Source organism: Plutella xylostella, chromosome 4 (assembly GCF_932276165.1).
Source record: "Plutella xylostella chromosome 4, ilPluXylo3.1, whole genome shotgun sequence".
Lineage (NCBI taxonomy): Eukaryota > Metazoa > Arthropoda > Insecta > Lepidoptera > Plutellidae > Plutella > Plutella xylostella.
The window spans coordinates 12,182,474-12,194,314 of NC_063984.1; the positions used below are offsets into that span (position 1 = coordinate 12,182,474).

Genomic DNA, 11,841 nt, shown 5'->3' on the forward strand with positions numbered 1-11,841 from the left:
ATGCCGGACGCGGACGATGAAGAGGCCACCGATTCGGAGCAACAACAACCAACCAACAGTGACATCACCCAACATATGCTATCACAGATAAGGAGAGAGGTACGCGAAGCCATACGTATGGAAATGCAACAAGCATTATCTTTTTTCTCAGACAAAATAGACGAGTATGAGGAGAAGATAAACATATATGAACAGGAGCGTAAAAATATGGAAAAACAACAACAGGAACTCAAAAACAACTTGAACACTATTACCCTGCGAAATAATATGATGGAGCAGCGGATTAATATGTTGGAACAATCACAGATTAACAACAATATTGAAATATGCGGAATTAAAGAAGAAAAAGATGAGAACCTAACAAATATATTAAATACTATATGTTCCAAGTTGCAACAAAAACCAGCTGATATACAAAAAGTATTCAGGAAGAAATCACGCCAAACAAACAACAATAGACGCGAGCACTCCGCCGTCACAGTCATCCTGCGTGATGGCTGCCGCAACCAGTGGGTCAACAGCGCGAGGGACACCCCCATACACAGCAAGGACCTAGGCATAGACGGGGACAGCAGGATCTACATACGAGAAGAACTCACACCTTCAACTGCATTCTTACTCTGGAAAACCAAGATGGAATTGAAGGAAAAACACCGCTTCAAGTTCGTATGGATAAAGCACGGGAATATAATGGCGCGTAAGAACGAAAATGAAAAATACTTCGTTATTAGGTCCCAAAGCGACATCGAGAGAGCAGTCACCGAAACACAGGACCGGTCTTAAACAAGGTACTTACATCGCTCTTTAATGCTTGTGTAGGTATGTAATATTGTATAACTGCTAACCTGTATAATTATAAATGGATAATGAGTCTTTTATAATAGAACAAAACTTTGATACTTGGAATGAATTTGTAGCATCACAATCAATTAATAAGCATTGTTTACTAACGCTGCATGTAAATATAAGATCCATGTTAAAGAACTTTGACCATCTAGAATACACCATACTTAACTGTAAAAAAACAGTCCATTTAATTGTGATTACGGAAGCGAATATAAATGATAATTGTAAACAACTATATCAGTTAGAAAATTACAATATGTATACAGAACTTAGGAATCATCGAAAAGGCGGTGGTATTATTCTATACATACATAATAGTCTAGAATTTAACAGGTCTAACTCATGTACATATAACTTTGAGTGTATAACAGGCGAAATAAATACACTTTATAACTACAAACTCGGAATCTGTGCCGTGTATAGACCACCGGAGAAAAGTATACCGCGTTTTATTTATGAACTAACTATTTTGAATAGAAAATATGCGCATAATAATAATTTGATGATTATAGGAGACATGAACATCGATTTAAAAAAAATTAATATACAACGAAATCAGTATTTAAACAAGTTAAGTGAATTAGGTATGGAATGCGGTATCACTCAATACACACGGATAGAAAAAAAGGGTGATATTATAACGAAATCTTGTATTGACCATATTTTTATGCGTAGCGTAGGTAACTGCGACGTGCACACAGCCGTTATCAACATCGCCCCAGCTGATCATTGTATAACCGGTTGCCTGATAAAAGACAATACGCTTTTTACCCCGTCACCTACAGTGAATAAGACGGTAACTAAACTTAATCATCAAAAACTTAAACTCGAACTTAAAAATATCAATTGGAGTTCAACACTGGAAATGAAAAACCCCAACGACATACTTAACTTTATTATTGATAAATTTACTTTATCTTATGAGAAATGTAAGTACAGTGTTAAGCCTAATTATGATAGTAAACGAAAAAAATGTATGTGGATCGATAAAAAACTAATATATATGTGTAAAAAAAGAGATGAACTTTATAAGATATGGAAAAAGGATCAAAGCGACGCAAAAAATAGATTAATATATAATAATTACAGGAATAAAACCATAGCATACACTAATTTAATTAAAAATAATTTTACACGACAGGAAATAAGCAATAACTTTAAAAATACCAAACAAATCTGGCAAATAATAAACAGATTATGTGGTAAAATTTCTTATTCAGTTGATGACATAATATGTAAGGCATTCCAAACGAATGTCACTAACTTAACTAATATGTTTGCTAAGGAATTCAGTAATAATGTTAAAAAAATCTGCCTAAACTGTAAAATACCACTGTTAGATAACAACAATCACACAAATATCACAGATAGATGCATAAAAATATACAATGCTACTAATGAGATCACGGAAAGAATAATTAAACACTTAAATACAAAAAAAAGTCCCGGCATAGATGGTATCAGAGTATGCGATATACAAAGCATATCTAATGAGCTGGTTCCCACTATTACTCACCTGATTAACCAGTGTATAGAAACATCTATATACCCGGACAAAATAAAAATCGGCATCATAAGGCCAATATTCAAAAACGGAATAAAAACCGACACTAATAATTATAGACCTATCACTATCTTGTCCAGCATAGATAAGATTATTGAAAAATACTTTGGTACACAAATAAATAACTATATTAGAAAAAACAATATAATAAATAATAACCAACACGGCTTTCAAAAAAATAAAAGTACAACTCAATTATTAGCAAAATTTACTAACGAAGTTAACGAACACTTAAATAACAAAAAACATGTTTTAACCACTTTTATCGATTTTAGTAAGGCCTTCGATACCATAGAATACGAAACCTTATACAATAAATTAGAACAAAACGGTATACAGGGGCCATTTCTAAAATGGATAAAAAATTATCACTGCGGTCGCTTCACGACGGTAAAAATATCAGAGCAGCTCAGTAATATGATACCTACCACTGTAGGAACTGCGCAGGGATCCATATTAGCTCCATTAGAATATTTATTTTATGTCAATGACATGTGTAACATAATTACCGAAGGATCTGTCTACCAATTTGCGGACGATACATGCTTGGTCATCGCCCACAAAGACCTAAAAATAGCGGAGCGGTCCATGCAAAAAAACTATGACCTATTATGCAAATGGGCTCACGACGCGGGGCTTGTTATCAATGCAAGCAAAACAAAGGTGGTACATATACGTTCATCGCACAACACCTATGACATACAACCTAGTATCATAGCACACGAGCACCAATGCTTCCACACAAAAAATACTAATTGTAATTGCATTTCATTAGAGGTGGTCCAACAACATAAATACCTAGGATTGATAATAGACCAGCGTTTTAACTGGGAGCCGCATGTAAACCACGTCTGTACCAAGCTCAGAGCATTGTTAAGTAAAATGGCTATTCTCAAATATAAAGTTCCATTTAACATATTGAGACTTATCTATATGGCGATGGCTGATTCAATAATAGGGTATGGTTTAAGTAGCTACGGAAAAACATACAAAACACACTTAGAAAAGATTTATAAGCTCCAAAAAAGTATATTAAAAGTAATTGTTCCTAATAAAATCATGTTAGAATATAAGAAAAACAAAATTAACCTATTCCATTATTGTAAAGTCTTAGATATATACGACAAACTAAAATTACAAACGCTTATCGAGGAAGACTGTAATAAAACATTCCTGAAAAAAAAGGAACGTCCTACTAGACTACGTAAGCTAAGTTATATGCCCATGTATACATTGCCTAGATATAATAACACTTATGGAACTAGGATATGGATGTATTTTTTGCCGGATATTGTCAACGAACTTCCTAACGACCTTCAGAATCTATATATAAATAGCAATATTCATAAGTATAAAGGTAAGATAAAAGATTTTCTTGTTAAAAATAAGACATCTAGGAACTGTAATATATAAGTTAATTGTTAGATACTTAAGTAGGTAATGTAACTCTGTTTCGTTTAAATTAGTTAAGTAATTAGTAACTTTCTGCCAGTAACACTCGCTGCTACAGATAAACCTAGTGGTTTCCGATAGTGGCTAGATAGAATTAAGTAAAAACATGTAATTGGGATGAATAAATGATTTAAAAAAAAAATCTGTAATTTATATATTTTTTCTATGTAAGTTTTATATGTACGGCCATAGCTACCTAGTCCGTAGCTAATTATGGAATCTGCAAGTGCAAGATATAACATACGTAGTGTCCTATAAGGTATCTTATATTTTAGTAGGTATAGTTTACTTAGGATAGAACGTAATTTATTACAAATATAATTGATGTGTGGTTCCCAGTTAAATTTATGGTCAATAATGAGACCTATATACATATGGTTTTTCACAAATTCAAGTTTAGGGCAGTTGCACACAGGGTTGTTATTAGAGTGGAGACAGTCGTGGAGGTGGGCAGTGATAGTCGGCTCGTAGTCACTTCCTGTTCTTAGGTGAGCAGAATGTATATGCATAGCTTTGGTTTTTTGCGCGTTTATAGTGAGGCCTACATCATGTGCCCACCTGCACAGCTGGTCGAAACTACGTTGTAGTGCGCACTCGGCCTTACGTAAACATGTATTTGAAACAAGTAAACACGTATCATCTGCAAATTGGTATACCGAACCCTCCTCCAGCACATTACTCATGTCATTTACATACAGCAGGTACTCAGTCGGGCCCAGTATGGATCCCTGTGCCGTTCCTTGATGTGTCAAAATATGGTTGCTATATGTATCAGATATCTTCACAGTTGTTTTTCTATTTTTATGATAATCTTTAAACCAGTCTAGGAGAGGGCCCTGTACACCATTCTGCGATAATTTCTTATATAAGGTATTATATTGTAGGGTATCAAACGCCTTACTGAAGTCAATGAACACCGCAAGTATATGTTGTCTATTGTGCAGGTGATCATTGACCTCATTAGTGAATTGACACAGTAGTTGGGAGGTACTCCGGCCTCTCTGAAACCCAAATTGTGTGTTATTTATAATATGCTGATTACGTAGGTATTTATTGAGCTCGTCGCCGAAGTATCTCTCAACTATCTTATCTATACATGACAATATAGTTATGGGTCTATAGTTATTATAGTCAGTATGATTACCTTTCTTAAATATAGGCCGTATAATGCCAATCTTTAATTTGTCCGGGTACTGCGACGTAGTAATACAACTATTTATTAAGTGAGTGATGACTGGAGTTATTTCTTTATTTATATACTTTAAATCGGATGCTCTGATCCCATCGTACCCGGGGCTTTTTTTCTCATTCATATGACTTATTATTTTAGTTACAATTTCTTCACTTGCTTTTTTTAGGCGCATAGTAGTACTAGGTGTTATTTCATAGTTTATCGAATTCAAAATAGGCATGTTACAAGAGTTACAGATGTTTGACGCATTGTTTTCGAACTCGTTTGCGAACCTGTTAGCCAAGTCGCATTTATTTTGGTCAAAATATTTTAATAAGATAGTATCAATCGAGTTGCTTAAGTTCCCGCATAAGTTATTTATTATTGTCCAGACCTTTTTCGAATTTTTAAAGTTACTGCATATTTCATTATAGTAGAAGTTGTTTTTAGTCTTGTTAATATATTTATTAGTTTTATTACGGTATTTGTTGTATATTTTATTTTATTTTATGTTTATTCAGGAAACTAACAGCGCTTATAAAACATATGTGACTTAAGATAAGTAATAGTGTACAAGGCCAATAATAAGTTTCCACATTATTAACTAGTAACAAGTTGTAAACGAAACAAAACAAAGTTATACATTATACATACTGAGTAACAAAGTGACAAAATACCATTCATAATTCTACATCATTTTCATGGAAGAAAATCTCAACAAAAAAAAAAAATTAAGTGCAAGTAGAATGAAAAGATAACTTATTCGTATTTAATGAATATGAGGAGTACTTACTTATTTATAAAGAAGAAAATACATTAATTCCTAAGCATTTATGAAATAAATACATACATACATACATACATAGGTGCAATGTATAAACAATAAAGATCATATTTAAGTAGATATTTATTAGCATTATAAACATAAATACATATTTTATATATATAAATACATAATATATAATAATCCGATACGTTAAATATGCATACCTACTCATAACAGCAGATTAAGTTATAGGTAATATTATATTATATTTATATTTACGATTTGCCTTTCAAATTTGGTTAAGTATAACTTTTTTAATATTGTTTTTGAATAAAAGTTTTGAACCGCTAAAGATATCAACCTCACTGAACTTTTTATTGTACAACCTGGGAAGTCGGCTGAGGACTGCGTTTTGGGCGTAATTAGTGGAGTGTGGGGGGACGTGTAGCAGCGGGGTGTGCCGCGTGCGGCGGCGCGGCGCCGCCAGCGCGAGCCGCGCCAGCAGCTCGGGGCAGTCCAGCCGCCCGCGCAGCAAGTCGAACAGCAGACTCATGTCCATTAATGAACGTCTCTCGTCAAGAGTGAGTAGGTTGAAATGCCGACAATTTTCAGTATAATCGTTAAATCGTATTTTATTTCGGAAATTTAGATGTTTGAGAAATATCCTTTGAGTACGTTCAATCTTTTGCTTGTAAGTTATATAACAGGGTGACCAAATGGGGCTTGCGTACTCTAGAATACTGCGCACATAGGCATAGTAGACCACTAGCAGACTGTTCACGTTCTTAAAGGCTTTGCATGTACGGAGCACAAATCCTAAATTCCGATAAGCTTTACTGAAAGTAATTCCCACATGATGACTCATAAGCATCTTTGAGTCTAGCCACACTCCAAGATCACGGACCAACTCGACCCTCTGTACTGTAACGTTATTGAAATTATAATTAAATGTGATAGGTTTATGTTTACGCGTAAAACTAATACATTGACATTTACCGATGCTTATAGCAATATTGTTTCTGTCATAATAAGTTTGTAAGTTGGTAAGGTCATTTTGGAGCAGTATGCAATCTTCTATGGAACGGATTTTCATGTAAACTTTTTTGTCGTCAGCATATAAAAGATGATGTGAATTTTGAAAACAGGTATTAATATCATGAATATAGACGTTATAGAAGAGAGGGCCGAGGTGGGATCCTTGGGGAACACCGGATGGGATGCTGATAAAGTCAGACTTGAAGCCACCCAGTACAACAGCCTGCGACCGATTGGACAAATATGACTGAACCCATCTGAATAGGTTCCCTCTGATTCCGAGTGCCTGTAACTTTGCAAGGAGGATGATGTGGTCTACACGATCAAATGCTTTTTCAAAATCTGTGTAGACCACATCAACCTGTCCTCCTTTCTCCATACCGTTCAATACAGAGTCTGTAAAAGAAGTTAAATTAGATGTAGTTGAGCGATTTTTCATGAAGCCATGTTGCCGTTCTGAGATTGCTCTTGCTAGTGTAGGATAGATACTATTGTAAACCACTTTCTCTAGTAATTTACTTAATATGTTTAGTTTGGAGATAGGGCGATAGTTATCTATGCAAGATTTTGAACCGATATAGTATTCTATCATTTATATCATTAGTTTTCAACCATATTTTATGGAGCCTGTCTCTGGTCTGAATCATTTTTTTTATTTCTTTATTAGCCCATTTACAGTTCTGTCTTTTGTTTTGTTCATTTATTTTTACATATGTCGTGCAACTTTGGTAAATTGTGTGGAAATTATTAACTATAGAATTTAATATATCTTCTGGTGTTTGGTAATTCAGTGTAGGGGTCCAATCAATTTGCTTTAATTGAAGTATAACTTGTTTATTGTCGATTCGTTTTCTGAATGCTGGGGGGCGGCCAGTACATGTACTTTGAGAATAAACTATGGTGCATCCGATGATGTAGTGATCGGCTAGTGCTACAGTTATAACGGCCGGAAGTACCTGGTATGACCCGGTACATCGTGTAAAAATATGATCAATGCAAGATTTAGTTATCTTACTGCCTTTTTTTTCTACTCGCGTATATTGCGTTATTCCGCATTCCAAGCCCTTTTCACTTAGACAGTTCAAATAGGTACATTTGTAGTTGTTTTGTTGTTTAAGATCTATATTGATGTCGCCGGTCATGAAAATATTTTCATTATTAAATTTCCCTAGTGTGCGGTTTAATTCGTTGATAAAACTGGTTTTACAACCATCGGGTGGACGATAGATTGAGCATAATATTGTTTTGTAGGCGTTATCACACTCAATGGTACCCATTAATGATTCAAAGTTGATAGTTTTTGTTTGATATGGAGTGAATTTTAATCTATTGTGAATAAATAATATGATTCCCCCACCTTTCCTATGTTCCCTTAGGTTAGTGAACATGGTATAGTTATCTAATTCGAAGAATGATTTATATTTATCCTTAATATTAGCCTCTGTTATTGTTATGATATCTATTATACGATTACTAGTCGATACAATGTATTCTAAGTGAGAAAAGTTTTTTATCATAGATCGTATGTTTATATTTAAAGTTATAAGTGACTGGCAATCAGCTGGAATTGAGACTAGATAATTATTCCAGCTATCGAATGTACCTTCATTCATATTACTACAATTATCGTCCATTTAGCAATCCAGTAATAATATTAATATGATTATCAGTAAGAAATTAAAGTATGGAGTAAGTATTAGAGGACTATTACCTGTAGTAACAGAAGTAGGTTAGACCATAATAGTAATTAAGTATACAATTGAAGAATAGTACCTCCTAGCACGCAGGCTTAGGTTTCCCATCATTCTTGAACTTTTCAATATCACTCACAGATCTCACTGATTGGATTTTATCATTTTCACTTTTTCTTATTAGCACCACACCATTTTTGCACCACACAAATTTATACATGTTGGATTCCCTAAGTTCCGTCTTAGCCTTCCATAGAAGAAAGCTCGTAGCCGGGGTGAGGGCCTCGCGCAGGAAGATCCTGCCTCCCTCGCGGGCCAGCTCGGCGTTGGTCAGCGTGGCGGCTCTCGACGACTCCATCCACCCGTCGCGGCGACCTTCGCGCAGCGTCACCAGCACGGTCGGCGGGTTCCTCTTCTTTGCAGCCGACATGTGGCGACGAGGAGCAAAACTGTGAGTTACTCTAGTTTTCTTTCAAGGAGGATGAAGACTAGAAGACTGTTAGTAAGTTAGCGTGCAATACTTACAAATGAAAGGTAAGCGTTGAAATTTACTAATAACTAATTATCTCTAACGAGGTACTTATATAAGTTTACATCTTCGATGGTTTACAAATAATTAATACTGTTTAACCACTTAGTATTTGTATTATCCTATTAAGTATATTGAGTACCTACTTACCTACTTAAATTAGCCAAAGATTCTCGTCCATTATTAAAGAAAGTAAGTATCAATTCAACGTTCCATTTTGTCATTTTCAACAGCAGAGCCCTACGATCGTAGGTAGCTGGGTATTAGAGATTTTCAAAGTACAAACTTAGTAGTAAAAGCTAAGGTAAGTACCTAAGTACTCTTTATTGGAGGCCATCTGCGACGAAATTAGATATTGTAATACATTTAGCAATAAATAGGTACCTACTTAGGTTTTGACACAGAAAATAGTTTTACCTGTGTGACATAACCTCAAATCTCATAACTCATAACAGTACCTGTGTAGTTATCTATCTAAATTTGCTTTTTGTTGTAAAATTAAAACATTGTTACCTTAACGAAAGTTGGGTAAATAAACTATAGGTTCCCATTCGGAAAGATCATACCTACCTACCCATTCTACGGAGAAAACCGGGGGCAAGGAACTTTAGTGCCAGGACGCGAGTCCGTTTCAGGTATGATGCATAATAGAAAATACCTAACTTATTGGGAGGTCAGGTTAATATTATTTTATTATTGTATTAGTAAGTACACAAGCAGTTAAAAGAATATACCTACTTATTTCCAACAGACAAGTTGAGTTAATTAAGTTGGGTATACCTAGTTAGTTAATTTTGAAATAGGTACCTAACTATGCCAATAATAACTGATTTAAACATAGGTATTTAGGTTCTTATACAAATTTATAGTATATAAGTAAGGTAAGTGGGCAGTTCTTCTTTTTAACCTACATAACTTAGTCTCCATCAGTTGTGAAGAAAAAATCATGAGTTTTTCAAATATTTATTTATATTTCAGCGTGCATTGTACTAAAAACACAACGGCTGTGCACGTTTACAAAAATATAAATTTATATTTTTGTATTTAAAATTACGTTACAGAGTGGTAAATCCGCGTGACAGAGGTGTATTTCATACGAATCTTGGCTGTCTCCCGCCACTTCATCCTGCGCATATTCGATTATGTTACAAAAAATATATATGACGACATAAAATATAAAAATTTATTTAAACTCCAGAAGATATTACCTATTTAGTAAAACAAAATATATATTTTTAAATGATTTCAGAAATATTTAAAAAAAATGATGAAAATTTGTCTCTTACTACCTAATGTTTTAGTAGTTACATTCTGTCACGTAGGTTGCCATTTAAAATATTTGTTTGAGCCACTCGTCCTTATTGCCATCGATCAGAGTTTAAGGTCTCCTTTTCCCCTTGGTAAGATTTCCCCTTTGAGATCCAGACACCGCGTATCGGGCACCCGCAAAGTGTGACAGGAGGTGCGTGTGTTTATTCGGCGACAGCTTCGTCACGTAGGTAATTGTTAAAATAAAATACAATTAAATTATTATTTTGTTATTTACTCATTGGTAATAACAATTACTTTGCAATCAACATGTGAATATTTCACTTTATGTTACTGTTTAGATGCTAATCGACTTTGCAACACATTTTACCTCTCTGTCACACGACAAATCTGTCACATTCTTATGAAACACTCCAACCTGAGGAAATTCATCAAAGAAAAATTGAAGAGAAACTACACGTTTTGGTTAAAGTAAGAAGCGAAAGGAACGTCCAATACACTTGCGCTGCATTAATAAAAAGTTTCGTTTGTGAAAAAGGTAATTTCGTGCTATTGTTCTCAAGAACAGACGATGAATGTGGTAGACTGTTTAATATGGTGGAGAGTGATTTATCGGATGTTTGATGATAACATTAAAGTCCTTCCAGCTTCTAAGGCAATTAAAAAAGGAAAGAGTATTTTTTTCAAGTTCTAAGAGCCACTGCTGTATTTTCGAAATATGGCTGGTTAAAACTTTAACAAATTACGTAATTTTCCATTATGTTACTTAAATTTTAGGTTGCCGAAAATATTATTTGTGCAGATAAACACAATTTTATGTAGTTGGAACAAATTTGTCCTTTAAGTTCCTGAAATACGGATATTTCACTCTCCAGAGGTTCTCAAGTGTGATTTCATTAGTTATACTAATAATAAAGATATCTCCAGTAATTTTTTTGACTAACTTGAAACCATAATGATTTATAAGTAAGTTACTAAATTATTATTTTTAAATTAAACTGTTTTATTCCAAAACGCTGCCGCATATTTAATAGAATAACAACTATATCACATCTTTTACCACTCTGTAACGATTGGTGTCTCCTGGTAATCAACTTATATTTGGTCGTTTATATGTTCTGTTATAAATAGTGCAACTTTGGAAAAATCATATTAAATTTAGTCATTGATGTTAACGTCTATGCTGTTAATTTTTGACTGTAATTAGTAGCGAAAAAATATTTATAGCAAAAACAAGCTTCATTTTAGCTGAAATTGTGACAGAGTGGTAATAACTACTTAATAAATATTTTGTTATTACTAAAAATCCATTCCTTCATATGTTTTCTAAAATGGTATTTTGTTTATTAACGTATCAAAAAAGATTCATTTTAATCGACGAAGACTATTTCGTTAAAATAAAATAAAAGATTCTGTGACGAAGGTGTAATTTTCTTTGCCTTATCCACGTATTATGTTCTGAAAATCTTGAAAAAATACTTAAACTTCGCGGCCAACCACCTTTTTCGATAGAATAGA

General features: G+C 34.0%; 1 protein-coding gene across 1 annotated transcript; it reads left to right on the forward strand.

Moving 5' to 3' along the window:
• On the forward strand, positions 1 to 783 carry LOC125490050. The gene has a single exon (XM_048628064.1). The coding sequence runs from the start codon at positions 1 to 3 to the stop codon at positions 781 to 783; it is 783 nt and encodes a 260-aa protein (XP_048484021.1).
• The last annotated feature ends 11,058 nt before the right edge of the window (positions 784 to 11,841 follow it).

Coding starts and splice junctions, on each gene's coding strand:
- LOC125490050 (XM_048628064.1), top strand. CDS start 1: ATGCCGGACGCGGACGATGAAGAGGCCACCGATTCGGAGCAACAACAA.